Below are 26,653 nucleotides of genomic sequence, written 5' to 3'. Positions count from 1 at the left end.
GATAAAATGGATCCGGCCGCTATGAGAACCCTTGTTGGAATACTTGGTTCGTTAGGACATCTTTTTTAAACATTTTATATTTTGAATTTATTTTATGTAGTAATGTAATTAGTCGATTTTAAGTGGTTTTTGTTTAACTTGTTCGGTTTCGTGTATGCAGGGAGCATCATTTCACTCATTCTTTTTCTCTCCCCCTTGTACTTTCTTAATCTCTTTTACTTAATCTTTACTTGTACAAAAGTTGTATTGTTTATGTTTTTTTGTTCAACTTTTGTTAAAAATAAAAAATAAAAAACATAAACGAATTGGACGCATAAAGAACTAAGAAAGTAAAAATTTACGTTAATAATATCAAAATGTAAATAGAAAAATAAATAAATAGTCAACATGAACTTAATAATTTTTAAGCCACAAACAGATTAACTTCATACAAGTTATAACCTTTAAATGTTAGGTTTATGTAACTATACATGCCCACCTAATACTTTACATCAAAAAGCCTCTCTTCTGATTTTCATACCAAGAAAAAAAAATATCTTCCCATATTTGAAATTAATTTTGAGTAGTTTTAATCACCAAAACTTTGGTGTAATTTTGGAAACAAAAAATTTACAGGCCAACATTTCTAAGGATTATCAGAGCAAAGTCAGTTCAAGCTTTCAAGCCTGATCTCTACGTCGCCACGCTTTTAAATTGTGCGGTGTGGATGTTCTACGCTCTCCCAATTGTCCATCCTAACAGTCTTTTGGTCATCACGATCAACGGTGTTGGATTAACCATTGAAACCATCTTCATCGCAATCTTCTTCACATATTCTACTTGGGGTGGTTGAGTACGCTCACAATTATCCACTTTGTATCTTATTTCACTTTTAAATTTTTGTCACTTGTATCTAAGCTAAATTTTTAAAAATGCAGAAAAAGATCATAATCATTCTCATTATTGAAGCCATTTTCGTAGCTGTCCTTGTTGTGGTTACGTTAATGTGTTTCCACACCTACCAGGCAAGATCTATGGTCGTTGGAATGATTGCCATCGTCTTCAACATACTCATGTATGCAGCTCCATTGACTGTCATGGTAAGTGTCAATTTTGTTTAACCGAAAATCTATCTAATATAAGAAAATATAGACATGGTTAACATAACTAAAGTATTTGTTTCTCGTGATCTATTAGATGTTCTGATACCATGTAAACTTTGTATAAGCGAAAAGTAGAGAGAATGTGAAACTTAGAAAATGTGATGATAATTTACAAATGTTAATGCACGATAGGTCGTTTATTTATACTAGAATCTTGTATGTCAAGGAACTAACTAACTAACTAACTAAGTTTTATTTTAAGTTTTAACTAATTTAATACCATAAGCAACTATTGACTAGAATCTTGTATGTCAAGGAATCATGATAGGTATATAGATATAAATTATTCTTGACTCAAAAATATACTTGAAAACAGAGAATGGTGATCAAGACAAGAAGTGTCAAATACATGCCCTTTACTTTATCACTTGCCAGCTTCGTCAACAGCGTCGTATGGTGTGGGTATGCTCTCATGCCGTTAGATCCCTACATCTTGGTAACCAGTCTTTTCGTGTTATTAATTCGTATGATTTTACATTTATGTTCTTTTTGTGACATATTTCATGCCTAAAATAGGTCCCCAATGCTCTAGGATCAATATCAGCTATAATTCAACTCATATTGTATGCAACTTACTACGGGACCACGAACTGGGATGACGATGACCAAAGTGAGGTTCAAATGTCGTCAAAATCCAACGTCTAAGCATCGATCCAGGACGTATTTCTTTCAGTAATAACCGTGGATGTTTATGGATCTGTGAATCTAAACATGCTGTTTATGCATCCCTGCATAGAGTTCAGGGGATTTTTGAAACTATTGAGAAGTCATGTTCTGAGAGGGTAAAAAAATGATTCATTTGAAATAAAAAAGTACATGATTAGGGTTTACATACTCTTGCAAATTTTCTTTCCAACTAACATTTTCTTATTGATTATTAGTTTCAGTAGTTTGATATGAATGTACTAAGAAAAGTAAGAATACAAGAACATGAATACTCGATAATTAAGTGATCTTATTAATAAAACAAAACACAATTTTATATATTTATATCGTCAATACTTCTTAATTACGCATCAAATATAAATACCAGTAAACAGAAACATAACGCTTTAAATGATACAAATATCAATCATCTAACATATTCCCAATTTAAGGAATATGTAAATTTTCTTACTTGTTTTTTCAAAGTAGCAAAACCGGGTTGAATCTTCCAATATTTAAATAACAATGTACAATCACCTCAACACAAGGTTGAAGGTACATGTCTTTAAGGCCCACGATACTTGCGGAAGCAAAGACAACCTTGAGCTTGATCGCCTGGAATCATACCTCCGCCCTTTGTTGTATCGATTGTCTCCAACAGTGTAACAACCTCATCCATTTCAGGCCGCTTGTCGGGATTTGCATCCCAGCATTGTTTCATTACATTAGCAAGAGAACTCGGGCAACATCTAGGTATATCTGGCCTTAGATTCTGCACATTTTTTTACCATATTTAGACCAACAACATCTTTACAAGACCAAAAAATGTCATAAATAACTAAATGCACATGTACCTGTCGAACAACAGCCGATGTTACTTCTGAGAAACTAAGGTCGGGATATGGCATATCACAACAATATATTTCCCATAAACAAATCCCAAAACTATACACGTCACACTTCCTATTATACGGATTCCCATTTAGTACCTGTAATCGTTTAACAAACCACCAAACACATTAGATTAACAGCTAAAAACAAATAAATCAAAAAGCCTTTCAATAGTTAAAAGATAAAAGATGGAGGGTAGACCTCGGGAGCCATATAGCCAAGGGTCCCGGTTTCTCCGGTCATGTCATTTGGGTTAGATGCTTCAACACGAGCAACCCCAAAATCAGCAATTTTAACGGTCCGAGTTTTGTCCAATAGCATATTCTCCGTCTTCACATCTCTGTGTACAATCTTTTGAGAATGCAAGTAACTTAACCTAGTCAAAGTCAACAGATCAAGTCAAACAACATAATTTTGGACCTTGATTATTAACATTCGATTCTTCAAATATTAGTAAATCTTTAGAACAGCATACCCTCTTGCGAGATCAAGTGCAATCTGGATAACAACTTTAAAAGGCAGCTTTTTTCTTCGGTTCTTTATTAAATACGACTTCAAAGCGCCCCCGGGAAGATACTCAACCACCACACAACATATATTGCTCGGTAATCCAATTTGACCATTTTCGGTCTGCACTTGAAGATCCGAAGAACCCATTGTTGCACCTATAAACTGCATTACATAATTATAACAGTTAACATCATAATTAAGTTTGACTAGCATTTCAACTTCATAACTGTGAAACCATGACCTTAGTGACATTAGGATGATCAAGCTTATGCCACACCACCACTTCCTGCGTAAACGCCGCCCGTAACGCTTGTATCTCCGCCTCTGACCTGTGTCCTTCTTCACCCCAATCCAACAGCTTTACTGATAATAAGATAAAATAATAATCACTCAAACAACTAATTTCAAACTGTAGTCAAAACTCAAACCCCCAATTCGAAACCCTAATTTCAACCACTTGCTAGTTGTTGTTGTTGTTGTTGTTGTTGTTGTTATTATAATTAAACACAATTAAGGTTGGAATAATTAATTAAAAATTGGGGAAAATGAGAAAAACTGACCGGCGACGTCAGTGCCGTCGTAGATGCCACGGTGGACGGTGCCGAATGTGCCACGTGCAAGGACACCTTTGATAATTAGGTTAGACGGATCGATCTCCCAGTCCTGGCGCTTAGTTACGACGGATTTAGACGGTGGTCTGACGGCGGTGGTGAGTTGTGTGGTGTTGTTCTTTTTGTTTTCCATGGTCCATACTCTGGTGAGATGACGTTCAAGCTGTTCATCTATGCTCTTTAGATCAATCTGATCTGCTCTCACAAATCCATCATTATTATTATTGGTGGTGGTGGTGGTGGTGGTGGTGGTGTTGTTTTCCGTCATCTCGTCGGTGTTATAGATTCCGGTGGTGAAGAAATTGGGGTTTTGTGGGTGATTTTGAGTTTGGGTTGAGAGGCTTCCATCCACAAGTAGTATTTCTTTTATGGAGAGAGATATATAAATAAATATACAAATATATACGTACAAATATAATACAGTTAAAACTCGAAAGTAGATTCACATGTGGCGATATCTAAAAGGTCCGACTGTATTTTCTAATGCAGGTCAATTGTTTTTTTTTTAAATGGTAATTATTGTTACTGCTGATTAAAAGAAGATTTGACATTAATTTCATCTCAGGTAGGTTTTTACTATAGTCTGGGATTCTACTTGTTTAGTATCGTAAAATGACTACCGTTACTTTTTTAATTAAAGTATATTTTAATCAGATAACTAGGTTGCAGTCATACATAGTAATATTTGAGGTTGTTGGCAGTGGTGTTTGTCGGTTCGAATATAGAAGGTGCTTCTCATTTTCCTTAACCACTTACTTCTTTACTTGTTGGAGGTGAGCGAGTATCGACTTTCGTGACTGAACATTGCATACCATTATAAACAATAAATCTTACGTATATAGTTGCCAACAAATAATGTAAGAAACATTTTTTTTTCTTGAAATGATTATCAAGAAGTACGTATATAAAATCCTGGTCACGGCTAGCATGCTTGATCCATGATACAAAAAACAAATCTTTTACAGCTAAAATCTTATTCGTAGACTATAGTTTCGTTAAATCTATATTACACAAATAATATTTCATTTGCAGTTAACAATATTTTCATGATTAATAACTAACATACGTCTCTCTAGTACAAACATAAGTTTTCTTGACGCATGTGATCATTTTTGAAAGAGGATACTACCTGGCGCTTTTTCATCTTCGGGAAACAAGTTATCGAATATACTTTCTATATAAGACCAACAATAGATTTACCAGTGTGAAGCCTCTTATGAAGACAAGACTAATTGTTCCTAGTTGTTCCTCTATGTTCCATCAATGATTCAATGTAGCCCTTCAAACAAATTACTACAAATGCGTGCTTGATGGTATACTTGGTTTGCAAAGGATGGGTCAAATTATTATCGAACATCAGGAACTACATTCATAGGGTTCGGAAGAGCATATTTTGAAAGAGTTGAGCCCTAATGAAGGTTGCTCTTATTGGACTTGACAACATTTGGTTCTTTTTTCAGGTAAACATGTCCATGATCAAGCATAACCTCTTATATATTGGTGAAAGTGCTAAATTGTGTAACTTTAAAGTGCAATCGGTCTTCTTTTCATTGGAGAATTCACACATTGAAAGTTTGGCCTTGGCTTAAGATGGAAAGAAAAGTGCTGAAGAAATACTAAGTGAACCCACGGGCAGATTATAGATAATCTGGGGGTTAAGTAATGTTTCCCACGAGGATGAGGTCCAGCAGAGAAGGTTGTTCTTCTGGAGACCTGCAAAACAGACACCGTAAGCTCGTCACTGAGAAGGGGGGGGGGTTCCTCCTTGTGACCACCCTCCGGCGTGAGAATCAGACTAGATTGCTCTGAATATAAGTGTATATTAAGAGATTGCTAGATAAGATTGAGATATCAGACGATGTCCTTACCATTCCAAGGTGTTGGAGTATTTATAGCCGAAGGTAGGTTTCCTAGAAGGTACAGCCGGCTGAATAGTAATCCTGTTCCACCAACAGTGGACTACGCACAGGCCATGCTGGTTGGTGGATAGGCTACGGCCAACAGTAAAGGTCGGCTGTATACTGTTCCTTTACTGCCGGCTACGCACTGTTCCACCAACTGCAGGCTGCGCACGTCCCATCGTAAGGGTTGGTGAGTAGGCAGCGGCTAATAGTGACAAACAGTACTAGAGGGTGCTCCTCCTCGTATTGTTGTCGGTGAGCTGTCACCCTGTGATTGGTTCATGGGCTGCTCTGGTCAAATTGTCTGTTTCGCCCATACCTTGGTAGGTATAGTACGAAAGACCTTCCAGAAGCATACGGACTGGCTCATTTAGGCGGGAGTATTCCCACCTTGCTCATTCCTTCATGTGACTACTGAAGTGGCTAATGCCTTGTGCGTGTAGCCTTGCTGTTAGTGCGGGTAGCCTTCCCTGATGGCTTGTATCCGCAGCTGCGGGAACAGGCGGGGTACTTCACCATTGGGAGGCTTTCCCTGCGGGTACAGCTGGCGTACTGCGCGTAAGGTTCTTTGAGCATGGTGGGTCCTGCTGGAGCAGTTGGTCATTGCGCAGACGTCCCTGTTCAAGGTGAGTCTTGCGGGTCCAACTGGGCTCTGCTGGGACGTACCTCTTCAAGTCCCCCCAGTCCAATGTTCTTCTCATGAATTATTAATAAGTGAGGTGAACTTTTGGACTTTAGCATGGGGTTTTGAAAAGGGTTTAGTTTTTCGGTTTTCCGTGGTGATTCATCCCGCGGTTTTCCTGATGTCACGCAGAAATTCCCGACTTTTCTGCTTGATCTTTGGGTGTGAAGCGGGTAGGTTTGTAACCTCCTCGCACGTCAGGAGCGTTGAGTCCCACTTGTATGGATTCTCCATGGGGTCTTGGTAGTTTTCAACATAGTGATCAATTATGCTAAAACCACCAATTCCATCTTGGAGTTTCAAACAATATAGTTCTCGACGTTCCCGTCGTGCGGGGATGTTATTCCCGTTTCCGCAAGCATGGCCCAGAAGATCCTTCTTGGTTTGAATTCCCTGCAGAGTGCTAAGTATGTGAAGGGTTTTGCCTTGACACTGTACCCGCACTCGTCTTACGGTTACTTTATTTCCAAGGTATTCCTGGCGTCAATTCCCTGCGGGTGCTAAGTATGTGAAGGGTTTTGCCTTAACACTGTACCCGCATCCGTCTTACGGTTACTTGGTTGCCAAGGTAAGGGGTATTTTCCCGCTTACTTTTGAATCTTTTTTGAATTTTGAATTTTGAAATTCGAAGAGTTGGTGAAAGGATAAGAACAGTCCAAACCTCTGAAACGTCGTGCGACGGTTTCTTCTGAGTGTGTCAGGACGTGCAGGAAGTTATGGTGACGTGACAGTACATGGTCATTCCAGACGCTTTTTCAGGCGCGTGGGCGCGATTTTTCGGGCGCGTGGCCGCGAAATTAATGGTATGCGTCCTGTCAACAGCTGTTGCCAGCTTGCTTTTTGCCACGTGTCATAGTTTCATTGCACCTTCGTTTTCTCTCTCTTCCGCATTAATTTCATCGCATTAATTGCGATTAGTATATAAAGGGGGAGAGGGTTCTTTGTAATCCACACTTTCACTCCTCTTCATCTTCTTTACGATTTCCGGCGAATACTCACCTTTTCAGGCAAGCATTCTCCCGAAATCGTTTTCTTCTTCTTTTGCAAGATGTCTCGTGATCTCGAATCTACAGTCGATGACAAGAGTACTGCTGGCGAATGCCAGTGTGCTCTGCCTGGCGATCTGTATCGGTACGTCGTCAGGAAGTTCATGCTCGAGTCTCTCGAGCCTGAGTTTCCTGAACCCCACCAGACGGTATACGATGCCCCCAGAGGCAAGATCGGGGTTTATGCTGCATTCTTTGTCTATGGGAATCTTAGGTTCCCATTGACAAAGTTTGTTTACCGTGTCCTTGAGAGGCACGGTGTTCATTTGACCGAGTTGCACCCCATGGCGATCGCCAAGATTCGCCACTTTGAGTGGGTGTGCCGGATACTGGGCGTTGAGCCCTATGTTGACCGCCTGATGACCTTCTACACTTGGAGGTGCATCCAGGGGTGGTACACGTTGACAACCCGGATTAAGGGTTTAAAGATCTGCGCGACCGAGCGCAGTCTTCGCGCGTGGAAGAGGGAGTTCTTCTTCATATCCGCTCGCGCCATCCCCATTGCCATGAAATTCAAGAACGGGCAAGCACTTCTCAGCCTTCACGCCTCCAACTACCAGGAGGCGGAATGGTTTGCGAAGATATCTCGGGTCCAATCTCCGGTTTACCGGTTTGCGGAGTCCGGGATGGTGATGCTGGGGATGAGCCGGGTGTGGAAGGCTGCCGATGCGCAAAAGATCCCAATCGTCCTCGAATACGGTTCGAACTCTGTTCCTTACGGTATGCTTTGTCTCTTATTGTTGATTCTGAATTGCTTCTAACTTATTTCCTGTTTATTTCAGAGGGGAATGACCTGCAGTCGCTCCTTAATCCGCGGGAGGCTGACGGTCCCGCCCGGATGGGTACTCGCGCTCTAGACGAGAACGAGTTGCCCATCCTAGAACAAACGGCGGATCGGTTCGTGGAGGTCTATCCGCTAGGCCATGAGATCCTTAGCGCCCGTCGGCCAGGTAAGGCGCTATTCGACCCTCGACCCCTCAATGTTGAAACCTCTGCTGGAATTCCTTTAATCGTATGTTCTGATGAGGAATCCGCAGATGGTCCTCCGTTGGTGCGGAAGAAGAAGGCTGCCGGCGGGAAGGGGAAGGAGAAGGCCTCCACTGCCGATCCAGCGCCTCGGTCTGATTCGGAGACCGAGAGCGAAGAGGTGGCGGGGAATCCCGGTGGTGATAAGACCACCGCTCCGGAGGTTGCGACTGTCACCTCCGGAGAGCCAAAGAAGACGACGGTGACCGGCGCAAAGAGGCCGGCTCCATCGGGTCCGTCCCCGCCTCTCCGTACCTTTAGGCTCAAGAAAACCCGTAAGTACAACTTTCCTTTAGCTTTTATCTTCATAGCTTAATATCTTTTAACACTTTTCTTCTTTACGCAGGCGTGGATGTTGACGCATTCCAGGGTGGAGCGCCGAGTAGTACCTCCCCGCCAATGACGGTAGGCTTGGTCAGCCTACCTGAGGCGACGACCCAGGCGCCTGCGCCTGCTTCCGCTGGTCCAGTTGCTCACTCCTTTGAGCCGACTGTTCCAGCTGAGATGACGTCACCGCCGGCTGTGAGTGCTATTTTTACAGCATCTTTCACCGAGCCGGCGGTTACTATTGCTGCGGATCCCGCGGCGGCGACCGCGGCGGCTGCTACCGTGCCTCCGCCATCGGCAACGACGGCCGGTCCATCAGGTACGCATGGGGCTTCTCGCCAATCTTTGCCACCTTCCCATCTGCCTAACCTCTTGGATGGATTTCCTTTGGGTTCAGGTGATGGGTTCGGCGGCTATCGGCCTGTTATTGACCCTACAGGTGCGTAGGGTTCTTCTGGCCCATTTTATATATATATATATATATATATATATATATATATTTTATCATCTTTTCCTAACTGCTTTGTGTTTTTTGCAGTGTCGGATTCCAATGAAGTGTATGTTCCACGATGGAACATTCGCCGAGGAACAACCCTTCGCACCCCTATGGAGTGCGTGGAATGGGCTAGTCACGCTGCTCCAGTGGTGCGTTGGGGGAAGCCATGGCTAGCTACCAGGAGGGTAGGCTAACCAATGAGCTTCGGGTTCTCCTGGCCCGGATGCAGCCGCGCGTCGAGCTGCTTTGTCGTGAAAACGACAAGTTAAAAGCAGCTCGCCTTAAGGAAGTAGCTCAGGCGCGGGCTGTCCGGGAGGAGAACCAAAAACTTGCCGCTGTGGCTGCGGAGAAGGAGAAGGCCTTCAAGGCCCTCGAGCTTGAAGTTCAGGCTCGACTCGAGGCCCGTTCAAAGGCTGCCCAAGCTGTTAATGAACAGCTTCGGCTGGCTAAGGAAACTGCGAGGAACGCAACCGAGAGGGCCACCAAGGCTGAAGCTGTTGCTGAGCCTCTACGCGTGGAGAATGAAGAACTTAAAGCCAAATTAGAGGCTCTCCAGCAGGCTCATGATGCCTTGGCGATGGAAGACGCCAAAAAGCTCCAAGAAATCTTGGACCAGAGGGGGGTGCTTGACCATGCTGAGCGTAAGCTAAAGGGTGTCGAAGAGGCTGCGGCTAAAGAAGTGTTGCTTGCCAACCTTAACAGGAGTGAAGCCGATCGCGCCCGTAACGAAGCTCAAGCTGCCCTCCAGGAAGCTCTGGTTGCCAAGGAATGGCTTCTTCGAGAAGCGTTGTCTCAGGTAAGCTTTTCTTGTCTTTACGCTTTTCTTTGTAAATAGAAAAGGTTTTGACACTTGTATATTTTCTTTTGTAGGTTGTGCATCGGGTCTTCTCAGAGACATCTTACGACGATGCTATGAGCGCAGCCCTCAACGCTTCTCACGAGGATGGGGAACGGGCCGGCTTCCTGCTTGGTCTAGGGTTCGTTGAGAAAGGCGTCCCGCCTTCCAACTTCCCTTTGTATAATGTGGATACTGAAGCTATTTACGACCAAGCAGTGAACCAGTATGCTGCCTTCCCGCATCCGGTGGTGGAGAAGGTGAATGAAGTTGCTGCTGCTGATGATGGGCTAGCTATCCTTAAGGCTTTCCTTGAACTGCCACGCTCTACTGACGGCGCTGGTCCAAGTGGAAGTGGCCCTGAAGCCTGATCCTGAAGATCCCTTCCCGCTGCTAGGATAGATTTAGTTGTATAGATTTACTTTCTTGTAGGCGGGTAGTTACCCGGCCATTCTTGTAACGAATATTTATGAAATATAAATCTTTGTGCGGCTAAGACCGCTTCTTTCATTGGATTCCTTGCTTTATAAACGTTATATGACTTGCATACTTTAGTTTAAATTAGCAATTTTCCAAGTGTTTTAGAATAAGTTAACCTTTGAACGTGGTAGATAATAGGTGTGAAGTTTTGCTTCCTCTTTCGTGATTGTGCGGGTAGGACCGCCACTTGCACAGTAGGATGGCTAAACTTTACCCATATCTGACCTGCGTGTAGGTTTTCCTCATCCTTTTTTAGGATAACCTTTGAACGTGGTAGATGATAGGTTGAAGTTTTGCCTCCTTGTTCGTGATTGTGCGGGTAAGACCGTCACTTGCACTTACAAGGATGGCTAAACTTTACGTACATCTGACCTGCGTGTAGGTTTTCCTTATTTTTAGCGTTGTGTTTATGAGGGTTTTGCCGCCTTCCACAAGTAACGACTTACTTCTTCCCCCATTTATGCGGTGAATACCGGCACCAGTGTGGGAAGTTCATAAGTATAAAGGTAAAGTTAACACATTATGAAAGGAGAATCATTTCCATTAGAAGTGGCTCTAGGCCTTTTCTTTACAAGTTTGGAATTGATCTACATATAACATTTGCGTAATTGAGCTCCATTCCATGTTCTTGGGATGGGAGTGCCATCGAGCCTTTCGAGCCGGTATGCGCCCTTTCCCAGGACTTCTTTGATAATGTATGGCCCTTCCCAGACCGGGGCCAGCTTTCCTGGGCGTTCTTGGTTCGAAGCCTCGTTGTTACGCAGTATGTAGTCTCCTACATTGAAGTTGCAGAGTTTTACCCGCGTGTTGTAGTACTTTTGCATTTGTCGCTTGTAGTTCTCTTCACGGACTGCGGCTAAGTCTCTGCGTTCCTCGGTCAGCATAAGATCCAACCGTCTTTCCGCATCATTGTCTTCTGGCTGAATCAAGATCCTTGGTGAGGGTAAACCAATTTCGACCGGGACCATGGCTTTCGTGCCATAAGTGAGGCTGAACGGGGTTTCTCCCGTACTGGCCTTCTTCAGCGTTCTGTTTGCCCAAAGGACGTGCGGAAGCTCGTCCACCCAGCCGGATCTGTGTTCCAAGAGTCTTTTCTTGATGCCTTCGACGATGCTCTTGTTTGCTCTTTCCACCTCACCATTACCTTGCGGGTGTGCCACTGAGGTAAAGGTGTGGGTGATTTGAAGTTCTTTCAGCCACTGTTGTAGCTTCTTGTCAGCAAAGTTGGTGCCGTTATCGCTCACCAAATTCTGTGGAAGTCCAAAACGACAAATAATAAATTCCCAAATAAATTTTTTGATATGTTTTGCGGTTGTTTGGGCTAAGGGTTTTGCTTCTATCCACTTGGTGAAGTAGTCGATGGCTACCACTAGGAACTGAACATTTCCTGCTGCTGTAGGAAATGGGCCTGTCACATCGATGGCCCACTTCTGAAATGGCCATGAAGAAGTGACTGGAACAAGTTCATTCTTCGGGCGGTGCGTGTTGGGTGCGTAAAGCTGGCAAGACCTGCATTTTCTGATGTATGCCAGTGCATCCGTATGCATCCCCGGCCAAAAGTATCCCGCGTTGTTTAGCTTAGCTACAACAGTGCGGGGACCTGCGTGTACTCCACAGATGCCTTCGTGTACTTCCCTTAGGAGGTAGTCAGCATCTTGGTTGTCCACGCATCTTAAGAGTGGGCCAAGAAAGTTACGTCTGTAAAGGATGTCATCGATGAGTTGATAATTCAGTGCTTTACAGCGTAGTTTTCTTGCCTGTGTTTTGGATTCTGGTAGTGTACCTGCCGCAAGGTATTTTATTATTGGTGTCATCCACGTTTCCGTGCCGGTTTGGATGACACAGATTTCCTTGTGCGGGACCGAAGGTGTCTCGAGGAGTTCAATGCGGATATCCTTTCCTAAGTGGGTGAAGGCTAATGATGCAAGCTTGCTTAACGCATCCGCAGATTTGTTTTCACTTCGCTTGACGTGTATGACTTTGCAGTCATTGAAATCGCGCATAAGGGATTTTGCTTGTGCGAGGTACAGGGCCATTGTGTCGTTTACGGCCGTGTACGTCCCGTTGATTTGATTGGCTACTAACATGGAATCCACGTGGGCTTCCAAGTTTTTCACTCCCATCTTACGCGCAATTCTCAGCCCAACCAAGAATGCCTCATACTCGGCTTCGTTATTCGTACTTGGAAAATCCAGTCGAATAGCGTAAGTGTATTCTTGGCCTGCTGGGTTGGTTAGTTTCAGCCCTGCGCCTGAACCCTCGTTATTGGCTGCCCCATCAGTGTAGAGTCGCCAGACATCATTGATGTTTTGTGCTGGAGAGGGTTGAGCCTCTTCCTGGCACTCTTTTTCCCGCGATGCAGGCACTTCTGCAATAAAGTCGGCCAGAACCTGGCCTTTTATGGCTGGTCTTGGCTTATACTTTATCGCGTATTCTCCCAACTCAATTGCCCATTTGGCTAGGCGTCCCGATAACTCGGGTTTGCCTAGAACGTTTGCAAGTTTGAAGTTGGAGAGAATGGTGATTGGGTGACCCTGGAAATATCGTCTTAACCTGCGTGAAGCGTGTATAAGTGCTAAGACTAATTTTTCGAGGGTAGAGTACCGGGTTTCTACGTCTGTTAGGATACGGCTGACATAATAGATTGGCATCTGGATGCCTTTTCGCTCTACTAGCAGGACTGCCCCGGTTGCTCTATCTATTGCGGAAAGGTATAGGATTAATTCCTCTCCCGCTTCTGGTGCTGTGAGTGTTGGGAGTTCGATCAAGCGTGACCGAATCTCCTGAAAAGCTGCTTCCGCTTCTGGTGTCCAGCGGAAGTGCGTTTTCTTTAAACAGTTTCTCAACGTTGACACGACGGGAAACGACTTATCCGCGTGGTTTGCCAAAAAGCGATTAAGTGCCACTAGTCGTCCATTCAGCGTCTGAGCCTGTTTGATGGTAGTAGGTGATTCCATTTTGATAATGGCTTCGACCTTTTCAGGATTCGCTCTGAAGCCATCTTTAGTGACGATGACCCCCAAGAACTTCCCTTCTTCCATTCCAAAGGCACATTTGCTCGGGTTGAGCTTCATGTTTATCTTCCTGAGCGTGTTGAAAGTTTCTTCGATGTCTTTCAACATCGCTTCTGGGTCAGGGCTTTTGATGACCAAGTCATCCATGTAGACTTCCAAGTTCCTCCCAATTTGGGCATGAAACTGGTTGTCCATCAGGCGTTGGTATGTGGACCCGGCATTCTTAAGTCCGAATGGCATCATTTGGTAACAAAATGTGCAATCGGGCGTCCGAAAAGCGGTTTTGTCCTGATCATCAACGGCCATGTGTATTTGATGGTACCCCTTATACGCGTCCAGGAATCATTTAAGGCGGAACGGTGCCAACGAGTCCACCTTAAGATCAATTTCGGGTAACGGATAACAATCTTTGGGGCATGCTTTGTTCAAGTCCTTGAAATCTATGCACATGCGCCATTGTTTGTTATTCTTCGGTACCATAACGGGATTTGCAACCCAAGTTTGATATCTACTAACGCGTACGATGCCTGCGTCAAGGAGTTCCTTGACTTGGGTTCTACACGCGTTAGTTTGTTCTGGCCCCATTACTCTGCGCTTTTGTACGATCGGCGTAACAGCCGGATCGCATTTGAGCTTATGCTCTGCCTTACTTCGGGGCACACCAGTCTTGTCAGCTGGTGTCCACGCGAAGATGTCAGCGTTTTTTTGTAATAGGCGCTTGAGTAAGGTGCGTGTGGGATCAACAATTGTCGGGCCAATGGTGACGGCCTGGTCAGGGTACTTGCCATTGAAGGCCCATATTTCCGGTTCAGTGATGGTTGGTTTAGCCATCTTTGGTTTGGGTTTAGATGAGACAGATGCGATGCATACCTGGGGAATGCCGGTGATCATCGCTACACCCTCAGCTGTTGGCCATCCCATCATGCCGTGGACTGAGGATACCACGGCGTTGAATCTTGCCATCCCGTCTCTCCCGAAGAGGATGTCGTATGTGTGGTGTGGCTTTCTCATCACGACAAAGTCCACATCTTCTGTGCGGGAGTGTTTCCCATCCGTAAGAGTGACGGGGAAAGATAGGATACCCAGGGGGGTGTTTGTGCTGCCATCAAACCCTTCCATCGAGGCGCAGATCGTTTCCAGGCGTTCCTTGTCTTCGTCATCTAGCTTGTCAAAGAACTGCCTGTACATCACCGTTGACGAGGCGCCGTTGTCAGCAAGAGTGCGGGAAGTGATGTAGTGCCCCAGCTGGCTTTTGATGACGATAGGACCTTCTTTGCTGGGTCCTCCTGGCACTCTCGAGAAGCGCACCTCAGCTTCCTTCCACGCACATGGTTCTGGCGTTCGCCTTTTTCTTCCTCTGATCTTACCATGAACCATGTTGATGCTGATGTCAACGGGCTTTCGTCCGTTGCCTCGGTACCGGTTGTCGTTCCGTCCTCCCTTCTTGATTGATGCCACCATGTGTGCCAGTCTTCCATCCTTGACGAATGCTTCAACAATATCCTTCAAGGATGTACATTCTTCCGTACCATGACCTTTTGTCCCGTGGAAGTCACAGGATTTGCTCTGATCCGCATTAGGTCTCTGCCGGATCATTGGAGCTTTTGGCCACGGTAGCTTTTCAGTGGCAAATATCTCCGTGACGCTTTTGGTGAGTGGCGTCCACCGGTGCTTTTGGCTTGAAGGGTGTGTGTGATTTCTTCCGCCAACAAGAGGGTGAGAGCTGGATGAGGTGTCAAAGTTTACCCTTGACTGCCAGATACCTAGCTTCCTCTTTTTGTTCTGCCGGGCGATCCGAACATTGTTCTCTCTTGTCCTCTGCGTGTAGAGGTGTGTACTCTGGAGAAGATCCCTTCCCAGTTGCTTTTCCGTCTCGGCAAAGCGCTTGGCCGCCGTCATGATGGCATCCCATGTTGATGGCATGCAATCCTTACCCGTCAATGTGCGGATAAGCTCTGGGTATTCGGCGCCTTGGATGAAAGCGGCGCGAACCAGATCTTCACTTATGTTGCCGAGACTTAGCTTTTTGGAGTTGAAGCGGGTGATGAAGTCTAGTAAAGATTCATCCTCCTCTCTAACGCAGTTGAGGATCGTCCACTGTTCTTCAGTATATTTCCTCTGTTGGCTGAAGTGCTGGCTGAACTTGTTCTGAAAGTCCGCCCAGTCATATATGTGGTGGACCGGCAAGCGATCGAACCATGCCCTGGCCGCTCCGACCAGAGTCATCTGGAACATGTAACACCACGTGGGTTCCGTCCAATTACTGACGGTTGCCCCCGCAATGAACCTGTTCAAGTGGTCATCTGGGTCGGATAGACCATCATAAGTGCCAATGTTGGACATTTGTTTGGCACTTCTCGGGGCGATTGCTTCCGCAATGTCCCTTGCGAACTTTGACTTTCCTGCATTTGTAGCAGTTGGCCTAAAGGTTTTGGAGAAGTCACGCGGGTTTCTCTCCGCATTCGTTGGTTTAAAAGCTTCCCCAAAATTCCTTTTCGGCTGGAAGTCCGTTTCCTTACGCTTCCCTTTCGCCTTATGGCGAGGGTTTGCGTCGGTATCGGATTCTTCCCTGTCGTCGTCTGAGTACTCGCCCTCACTGTTCATATTGAGATGTTGGCGAGTACTGCCGAATTCGTCAGCCTGTTGAACTGAACGCAAGCGTTCATCCAATTCAGCTTGGAACTCTCTCTGACGTGCTTCGGCCCACGCCTTCACTTGATCTAGTGTTTGGCGAGGGACCCTCGTTCGTTTTTCCAACCGGGCATCAGTGAACCCCAGTGGAATATTTACTGCACTTGCCCCGGCTTGGGTAGTCGGGGTAGTGTTCGTAAGATTTGTGTAACCGCCGGTGTTCCCCCCAGTTGCTGGGGTTGTGGTTACCGGGGTTTCTTGGTCGGTTACTGGCCTTGGGACCGGAGTAACGTTAACCATTTCTTCAGAAATTTTGAAAAACTAAATTAGTTCTAGCTTTTATGCACGGATGGCGCCAATGAAGAAACACTAAGTGAACCCACGGGCAGATTATAGATAATCCGGGGGTTAAGTAATGTTTCCCACGAGGATGAGGTCCAGCAGAGAAGGTTGTTCTTCTGGAGACCTGCAAAACAGACACCGTAAGCTCGTCACTGAGAAGGGGGGGGGGGTTCCTCCTTGTGACCACCATCCGGCGTGAGAATCAGACTAGATTGCTCTGAATATAAGTGTATATTAAGAGATTGCTAGATAAGATTGAGATATCAGATGATGTCCTTACAATTCCAAGGTGTTGGAGTATTTATAGCCGAAGGTAGGTTTCCTAGAAGGTACAGCCGGCTGAATAGTAATCATGTTCCACCAACAGTGGACTACGCACAGGCCATGCTGGTTGGTGGATAGGCTACGGCCAACAGTAAAGGTCGGCTGTATACTGTTCCTTTACTGCCGGCTACGCACTGTTCCACCAACTGCAGGCTGCGCACGTCCCATCGTAAGGGTTGGTGAGTAGGCAGCGGCTAATAGTGACAAACAGTACTAGAGGGTGCTCCTCCTCGTATTGTTGTCGGTGAGCTGTCACCCTGTGATTGGTTCATGGGCTGCTCTGGTCAAATTGTCTGTTTTGCCCATACCTTGGTAGGTATAGTACGAAAGACCTTCCAGAAGCATACGGACTGGCTCATTTAGGCGGGAGTATTCCCGCCTTGCTCATTCCTTCATGTGACTACTGAAGTGGCTAATGCCTTGTGCGTGTAGCCTTGCTGTTAGTGCGGGTAGCCTTCCCTGATGGCTTGTATCCGCAGCTGCGGGAACAGGCGGGGTACTTCACCATTGGGAGGCTTTCCCTGCGGGTACAGCTGACGTACTGCGCGTAAGGTTCTTTGAGCATGGTGGGTCCTGCTGGAGCAGTTGGTCATTGCGCAGACGTCCCTGTTCAAGGTGAGTCTTGCGGGTCCAACTGGGCTCTGCTGGGACCTACCTCTTCAAGTGCTCGGTGTCCATTTTCCATGAGGAGAAAGAAGACAATCTTCTTCTTTAAAACATATGGTCTCGTGTTCTCGTTATATGATATGTTAATAATGTCCACATGATCTTCCATAAGTCTCAGACATGTACTATCATACAATTTTGATAGCGGCAATAGGTTTGGCTTTCCTCCTAGTCTTGTCTTGAGGACCCTTATAGTCTTATTATAGCTTCCCAAGTTTGACCATAACTTCATTTTGTGGTATGTGTGAGTTGCCTTTCCTCCCAAGGGTCAACTTAATAGACATTACTGCGACGTATTAAGTATTAAGTACTTCCATAACCAAATCTAGTCGTGAATAAATGTTGCGGCTTCACATACACCTGTTAATTTAGAAGGCTATGTTGATGCTGACCGTGATGATCCATCTGATTTGATTCGTTCTCAATAGACATGAGATGATCATATTAGGGTGGTCACACATATTGCAAGTCAAATGTTTGCGCGGCAATCACAAGGTTAGGTACATAACCTTCTAACATAGCTATTCCAACACTAAAAGGGACATGTCTTGAGTTGTTTATAATCATGAGTTGTGCCCAAAATGCATTGATTAATCATCTTCAACCATTTTGCTAGCATATATTACACCCTTCAGATAGTTGAAAATTGAGAAAAGCTCTTAAAAATACAATGCAATCAAAGTAGTCAAATGGCCTTTAGAAAGTATAATGTGCCTCTCAGCATTGTGATAGTTTATCCAAACCTTGCGAGCCAACCACGAGCTACAATTAAACATGTGATCCACGACACATTTGATATTATTCTAACGACTTCCAAGTCTAGCTAGTTAACTACCCCATAAACAAACATTACCTCGCTAAATAAGTTTAGTATGTTCGTTTTTTTCATAATGAATGGAATACGTGTCCTTGAATAGAAAACGAATAGCCAACAACATATTGAAAAACAAATAAACAACCAGCGAAATAACATGGTATTATAAATGGATTCACTTTGTTTATTTGTACATGACAAGTAAAGAAATATATGTTGTCGTTCAATGTAAAGTCGTGCTGATATGGGCCCAAGTGTAGAAGACAGGGCCATTATGTTTCTGGAGGCCCAAGATCACGCTTCAAATGGGGCTGCATGAAAATGGGCATAACTTGGCCCACGAAGCTCCGTTTCAAGCTCATTACCAGCCTACGGTGGTTTGGCCTCTGTCCAAAGCCCAAAAACATTTTCTAAATAAAGTTTTGGGCATTTTATTGTTTTTTCGTCACCTTTACGTTTTTCTTTTTGGGTTTGTGTTTGGCCCATGGCCATTTTTGGGCCCATTTCGTTTTAGGAAGTCTTTTTATATGCTGGGAATGTAATCTGAAAAGTTAAACTTCAATTTTAATAATAATTGTTTTTCTCTTCATTTTCCCTGACCTTTGGGTGGGATTTGGGGTTTTTGGAAGATCATCACGGGAATTCACTGAATCAACGTGATCCTATCTCCGTTATCGTTTTACCGCTGCATCACGTGTCCTTGGCAAACACGTTATGCGAACCTCTTTCCATAGCAATCAATTCGGATCGTGAAGGCTTGAACACCTCATTCATGCTTAACCCGAATTCGTTCGTGTAGCAAAGCCACACAAAAGTTTGTCGATGAATACTTTGTTATATGTTCCCCTTTCTAATAGCAAATATAAGACATACAACCTCATAATCATTTAGTTATATGTTCAGCTTTCATATATAAGTTATAAACTCATAAATATTGACTGGTTTAAAATCATTTTCGCAATTGAAAGACAAAACTCATTTGTATACTTCTTACACTATATTTGCCGCCTTTTATAAATTTATGATAAGATTTTGCCATTTGTGTGTGAAATGTTGAACTGCATGTGGGCACATGGGGTTGCCTCTTGCCTGAAACCTAACGTGTGTTCCTGGCCCACCTTTCTTCCAATCATCTTATCTTATTTAAATTATTATTTTCTCTCTATATACAAATAAAAAATATTCCCCTTTATGCTATATTAATCGTTTTCAATATTCCACCTTAATTTTTTATATTAATAAGCTTTAAATAGACTAATGTATTATTGAAGCACACATGATAATACCACCTTTTTTTTTATTTTTTATATTAGATGTAAGAACTCTTAAAAGTCTTAACAGACCTCTTGCCAAGCAAGTAACAGTTTTTCCTTTAATAGTGTCCGAAAACAAGTAATGTTATTTTCTAATAAAAGTTGTCGTTCCAAACTAAACAGCGCCTAAAAACAGGCTAAGTAAACAAAAAATTATATACATAAACTTATACTACACTCGGATTCAGATGATAACTGATTAACTTCCGACGTCTAGATATGGTTGTCAAATATAAAACTTTTGAAATTTAGAAAAATCAAACACACATTATATCATGTTATGAGTCACTCAACTCTAATTAAATAACATTATTATAAGTAATATAATAAGACAATTCAAATCAAATTATCAATCATTAGTATATTGATCATCGTATAGCATAATTATGATTTATACGACTAGAAGCCTTAGTTATTTGTATTTGAAGATATAAAATGGATAAACATTAAAATGTCCTTATCCAGGGAAGTATGTACATGTCTTTGGGTCAACACGCATTAGACTAGGGTTCCTCTATATGGTTAAGGTTCTTATGGTATAGGCCATATTGGAAAGTGTTGAACCATGAAGCAACTAATTTCATCAAGATAAAATGAAAAGAACAATAAAAGTTGACCATGTTTGTATTTATTCACAATTTCCATCATCAAACCTAGGGATATAAAAGTTGACCACGTCAACTATTGTTTCGGGAACAACATACCTAATCGTTTGGTTTAACGATTCGATTTTGATGTTAAACGGTTTGACCGGTTTTTAAATAATAACAACTAGTTAGTATTAGCGTTTTAAAAAATATAAACGGTTCGTATGACTTAATATCAGTGAGCTGCTTTGGTTTGGATGATTCAGTTAGCTTCAACTAGGGTCAAGGTTTTTTTTTAGATTAACACTGAATTTTCCGAATGACAACTCATATGCTACCGAAGTTGTGTTAAACAAGACAAAAACGTTTAATGTGTGCAACCTTCGTATTAACGGGTTATGAATGCACATAAAACTATTACATATTTATATGCAATATGTTAAATGGACACCCCTCACAAAATATGATGTTATAGGTTCAAATCCTTATACAAGATTTGAAGGATTTTAGATGAAAAATTTGTTTGTTAGAAAAGATGTCATCATTCCTTGTTTAGCTGTCCAGCATGTTAAAAATATTGAGGGGTGGTGATTTATGGAAAATTAGCAATAAATATTAAAAAGTATCAATTAGTGATCATTTAATATTTGATCCGTAAATGTCAATGTTTAACAATAAATATAGTCGGCAACTTGAGTTTGGTATAGTGACGACGGTGATAAACATTTAAACATAAATAATCTAATTTAGAGTGAGTGATGTTTGAATGTACCTCGCGTGGGTTTATTAATGTTGGGTGATAGGTTTATATCAAACATGGTCTTGTCCTCTCTTTACTATTATAATTCTCTTTTGGTGAAGAAAAGGTATACAAATTATTTAAAATCGATCCAATGCTAAATCACTAAAACCTACATAAATTGAAAACTAGTGTATTATGATAATCAAGGATAGTGAACATAGGAATTACTCACATACATGCACACACATACATACATATATATAGACACCTACATACCAAAAACACACATAGTTATCCTTCTATTCCTAATATTTTAAAATAAATGAAAGAAAATGATATAAATATAAATTGCATATGTATGTATATATATATATATGTGTATGTTGTATTACCTACACACAGTGACGGATCCAGAAAATTTTCTTACAGGGGTCGGGATTTTTTATGGTCGGTACTAATACAACTGTCGGGTCAAATTGGGTCGGGTCGAGTCGGGTCATATATATATATATATAAAATATTACCAAACAAAATATTAGATAACAAATATATTAAAGTTGTTCTCTACGAGTTTTCATTTTTTGAAATCTAACCATTACATCATCTACTTTAACATTGACAAACAAGTCTTTCTCAATGTAACAAATACAACTGTCGCTTAAATTTTCATCACCATTCGATTACGTAAATCGGACTTCACATGCTTCATCGCCGAAAAGGATCTTTCAACGGTTGCGGTTGCAACGGATAATACGAGAGCTAACTTTAATAAAAGATACACCAATGCAAAGGAATGGTGTTTCTTTGTTTTGAACCATCAATTGAACAAGACTTGCCAAACCATTCAAGTTTTTAAATCGTTTATCTCCTTTCAAATGATCGATGTATGTCGCGAGTTCAACCGGGAGTCTTCTTTTATCATTTTCATCAAAATCATATGGGTACAACTCGACTATTAGTAATATTTTTGGAATAGAAAATGCCCGAAAATTATCACAATGAGTCAAACAACTCAACGAAACAAGTAAGTCGGATGTTACCTCGTTAAAACGGTCCCCAAACTCTTGGATTTGCAAATCTAGAACTACATTGAAGCAATCATACTCATAATAGTGGCGATTTTTCATGTTTGTTTTTTTTTCTTGGCGTTAGTATGTTAATGTAGTCATCATCGATCGAAAGGACGAAGTGAGACAGTAGAGACGGTAAAAAAAATTTATAAGTTAGAATGAGATTTTGGGGTTTGGGCTAAAAATTGAGTAGGGTTTGAATTGGGTTTTGGACTTAAAAGTTGGATTAGATATTGGACTAATGGACTTGTTAATATTAAAGTCAAACTTAATAGGAAAAATTGTTTATATAACGTTCATATAATTATATTTATAAAACTGTCATTGTATTTTTTGTTAGGGTTAGTCTCAAAATCTCATGGGGGTCGTCTCGAAATTATACAGGGTACGACTTTAAAGTTTCACAGGGGTCGGTGCCAGAATTTTACAGGCTCGGTCGGGAATTTTTCGGTATATTAACACTAAAATTATTTTTTTTACAGGGGACGGGGGACACCCCTCAATTGTGAGTGGCACGCCCCTGCCTACACATGTCTTGTTAACGGTATGTAATTATTTATGAGCATAACTTGACGACACTTATGGGTCCAAAGGGTGAAGGGGCAAAGCGTGGCAGAGTCCAAGGAGTTGAGCCTATGGCGGATTGCACTAAGAAGCTTAATCAAATATGTTTTGGAATTGCATGGATGACAGTAGGTTACATGCAAATTGGTGGTTAGTGGGAAATGATGATTAGTTGGAACTAATCATTAGTGGTAAGATTAGTGTCAAATTGATGATCAATGAGTGAGGATTTGTGGCAAAATTTGTAATAAGCAACAAACTATTTATTTAAGTGTAATAATGCTTTTAGATTCAAACAAGAGAGAGCTTGAATGTATCTTTGCTCACAGCTATGAGGCTCTTTGACCCTTGGGCCTTGACAAAGACCGCATCCACATGAATGGGTTGGATCCAGACCTTTGATGGGCCTTAGCCTGTGAGGTCACTTCAAACCTTAATGGCTTAACATCGACATATCGTAGTACTATAAAAAGAAATGTGTTAGAACATCCGTTATCATGGCGTTAAAGTGGGGGCGCCAAACATCATAACAGACAAACAGTTAACACCATGCAGGTGAAAGGGCGCGACGTCCTTCAATGTACCACTAAAGGGCGTCGTCCACTGTTTTGTTCTTTTTTGTTTTGTTTTTCTTTTTAATTATTCAATTAATTATAACCAATAACACATCCTCAAGTCACCCCACTCAATGGTGTTTTGTCCATTTCACTCACCTCTCCCATAACACTCTCTAAAGAGCGTGAAATTGAAAACCTTTTGACATCTCATGGCTAATGTGTCGTGAACTCGTGATTTGCCCATCTCACCTTGCCACCTTTCACTTATTCCATGATGGATAGTCTAGTATTTATAACTAGAAGGAAAAAAGGTGAATATATAATTCTATGCATAAGACCCTTAGAAACCTATTTATTTATAGATTCATTCGGTTTTAATTTCGAATTATGATCACCTTTTAGTTGTACCATAATGCTTGTTAGATTGGTTTTTAGACTATTCCAATTTGAAAATTTCAAAACTGGTGGCATTAGAATTTCAAGAATGATTCGAATTTGGATTGATTCGTATAAAGTGAATTACAAGAAATATATAAAAAATAAATACAAAACGTGTGTCCTCTATAAATTGAATTTGAATATTCAAGGTCGAATCGCTCTGAAATTATAAATTCATTCTGAAAATCGGATTCGATATTATGTTCAGATGCTAACCCAACTTAGAAGTTTAAAATAAAATTTTAAATTCATTCTTTGAAATTTTAAGTTTGATTGATCAGATAAAGAAAACTCGAGTTGTGGGCAGCATGTTGGTGGTATCGAAGACGGAGCTACAAATGAAGATATAGACTTGGATCCTTCGGTTATAGATGAACTATTAGTAGAAAACGAGACTCATGAGACGGTCAAATTGGGTGAACTCCTGGGGATTAATCTAAAGAAACATGAATATCATGTTAAATTGGTGGTTTGTGGCGAAATTGAGAATCTCAACGAGCTGTAATTTCTAAAATCCGTACAACAAAAATTTGGAGAAACAGTGAGTTTTGCTTGGGTAGCTGTTGCCGGGTGGTGGTGGTGGTGGTGGGTTGTAGGACGAAGAATCGAATCCTGAAGAGGAGGATGCGTCCTTGTCCTTAACAAGGGAAGTTAGGAGTTTGTTAGATATTTCTAATTGCTTGTTCATGGTTGCTTGCAAGGATTCTAACTGAGCTTTGGCTTGAGCAGAAGATTGTGCTGTGATTTGGGCATTAGTTGAAAGGAACTGATCTAACCTCTCGAGGAGAGCCTGCAGAGGATCGTCGGTAGATGTGGTTTCTTTGCGGGGAGGCATGATTCGAGGAATGAAAGCACCAAATGATAGAGGCCAAGTTCGAGATTGGCTAATCTCCTTCTAAAATAAATTAATACTAAATGTAAAGAGACTTGTTTTGATTAAATTGTTCATGTTCTCCATCAAAAACCAAATATGCCTTTTATAGGCTTACAAGAACGTAAGATATGCATGAAATAAGGAAGATAGGTTAGTGGTATAACTACCCACTAATACTTCTAGAATTGAAATAACTAAAAATAAAATAAAGGAGTTAACTAACTAATGCAAATAAACATGGGATTGACTAGAGAACATGGAGCCAATAGTTGTGCATCATGGGGGGTCCGTATCAGTTTCGTTGGTAGTTCAAGAGGGCTCGTCTTGTGCCGGGGTTTAAGCAATTATTTTTGGTTAGTGGTCTTGGTGTAGTTTTGTTAGTTTTGGTTCTTTTTCTTTCGTTGGTGTGTTTATCAGCTTCTTGCTAAGTGTTGTATGATGTTTTTGATTGAATGAAATTAATAGTTAAAAACAGAAAGAAAATATGTAGTATAAAAATATTCCAACAACTAGAATCTCAACGGAATCTTTTACTGCATCCTTTATAATTGTTAGTTAGTTAGTTTTGAATAAAATAAAAGTAGAAACCCGAAATCTAAATTCTTGAGTGATGTTTTCATATTGGATTTGTTTGGTTGTGTTTTGTTAGCAACTCCACTAGCCTTTTTCTTCTTCTTTTTATTTTTCTTAATTAATTAAATAATACTATAAATAATAAAGGTAACAGTATTGTTATTGTACCATATCGTACGTCACGTGGCTGCATGTGATCTCAATTATGGTTTTTATGGTTACTCATATGATCCCATGCCTAGGCCCCTTCCCTAGTTCCCTCTGTCTAGTATAGTATATTAATATTAATAAATTTAGAAATAAACAAAACATTTCTTTTCTTTTATGTCACAGTTATACATAGGAGTATATATCACAAAATTATATTTTGCAGTTATATACAGTTCACACTGATTGTGACTCGCTTTCTAAAATATAAAGTGGACATGTAAAAATTAAAAAAAAAACACTAAAAAACCCAATGTTTTAAAAACCGGTATATTACTCATACGGGATTTGGTTTAATAATAGTACAACCGGTTAACCAGGATATGTATCGGGAGGTTTAACCGGGTTGAATATTTATCCAGTAATTCCAAATAAATACTACTTCAACTTAAAAAATAATCTAAAGTACATTAATAAACATCATACATGAATTAAACATCACATGAACAATGATCGAGTCAAATAGAAAGTTTATATTTTATATACAAACTTAATCAGTTACAAAAGATGTAAAGAAACCTACATTAGATTTGCAGGATACAAAATTAGTTTATTAGCAAATCGTCGTTTACTTTGTTTAGTTACTTCAATTTTATCAGCAAGGTTAAAAATAATTTTTAAAAATATAGGCTACAAAAAAATATCAAAAATTTATGGGTTTAAACCGGTATTTATAAAAAAACCAGCGGTACGATATTTTAGCAAACAAAACCAAATATAACGGGCTCTAAACACCCGTTGCCTTACCAAAATCATGTACGGTAAGAATCAGTTTTTAAAACATTGAAAAAACTTGATCAATTTTATACGCATTTTAAGACGTTTATAATAATACATTTACATAAAATAAATAAGCAAACATGCCTAATGATATACATGTGAACATAAAGTATCCCCTTCTGGTGGGAGTGGTTAAGGGATGTTTTTGAGGTTTTCTCGAAGGGTTGCGAAAATTTACCAAAAGTAATCTCCATTGTGAGGCTCCGGGTGTTTGTTGTTAACATAACACACTTATTATAAACAACATACCATCATAACCAACAATTAGCGCATTAAGTGTTCTAAGTTACAGATACAATATAGTGGCATTTAATATAGACTTCTTATATAGGAAACCAATTACATATTATTTGTATATTTTGCTTGAACTATTTACAAATATTTTGTATCTTTTGCTTGAACTATTTACAAATATGTTATACATACTACAGATTTTTTTACAAGCGAGTTCTTATATTTATATTCTTATGCAAAAACATATATATGAATCATTTTTTAACAGAAACCTAACATAAAACATGTCTAGTTGAGCATTGATTGAATGTTGCGTATCGGTTTGTGGTCT

General features: G+C 41.3%; 1 protein-coding gene and 1 pseudogene across 2 annotated transcripts; one reads left to right on the top strand and one right to left on the bottom strand.

The window, feature by feature from the left end:
- Positions 1 to 607: 607 nt before the first annotated feature.
- LOC143570502 (bidirectional sugar transporter SWEET5-like) lies at positions 608 to 1,983 on the top strand (annotated as a pseudogene). The gene is made up of 4 exons (XR_013141941.1): positions 608 to 832; positions 918 to 1,079; positions 1,459 to 1,578; positions 1,659 to 1,983. The product of XR_013141941.1 is annotated as a bidirectional sugar transporter SWEET5-like (transcript).
- A 124-nt stretch (positions 1,984 to 2,107) lies between these two features.
- Positions 2,108 to 4,156, bottom strand: LOC143570493 (serine/threonine-protein kinase 52-like). Its single transcript, XM_077056130.1, has 6 exons — positions 3,749 to 4,156; positions 3,430 to 3,551; positions 3,154 to 3,350; positions 2,880 to 3,054; positions 2,642 to 2,776; positions 2,108 to 2,559 (listed from the first exon to the last, which is right to left on the bottom strand). Exons 1-6 carry the CDS (start codon positions 4,065 to 4,067, stop codon positions 2,353 to 2,355), a joined length of 1,155 nt encoding a protein of 384 aa, XP_076912245.1. The 5' UTR covers positions 4,068 to 4,156; the 3' UTR covers positions 2,108 to 2,352.
- Between the last annotated feature and the right edge of the window lie 22,497 nt (positions 4,157 to 26,653).

This window comes from Bidens hawaiensis, unplaced genomic scaffold (assembly GCF_021521415.1).
Source record: "Bidens hawaiensis isolate Kalapana, Puna unplaced genomic scaffold, B.hawaiensis_p1.1 tig00024994_1, whole genome shotgun sequence".
NCBI lineage: Eukaryota > Viridiplantae > Streptophyta > Magnoliopsida > Asterales > Asteraceae > Bidens > Bidens hawaiensis.
This window is presented reverse-complemented; position numbering and strand designations above follow the sequence as displayed.

What these genes read in the sequence shown, in the direction of transcription:
- LOC143570493 (XM_077056130.1), bottom strand. Translation starts at nt 4,067, where the DNA reads ATGACGGAAAACAACACCACCACCACCACCACCACCACCACCAATAAT. An exon ending in ATCATCCTAATGTCACTAAG is followed by an intron (nt 3,351 to 3,429) that starts GTCATGGTTTCA and finishes TATGTAATGCAG; the next exon opens with TTTATAGGTGCAACAATGGG. An exon ending in GCACTTGATCTCGCAAGAGG is followed by an intron (nt 3,055 to 3,153) that starts GTATGCTGTTCT and finishes GACTTTGACTAG; the next exon opens with GTTAAGTTACTTGCATTCTC.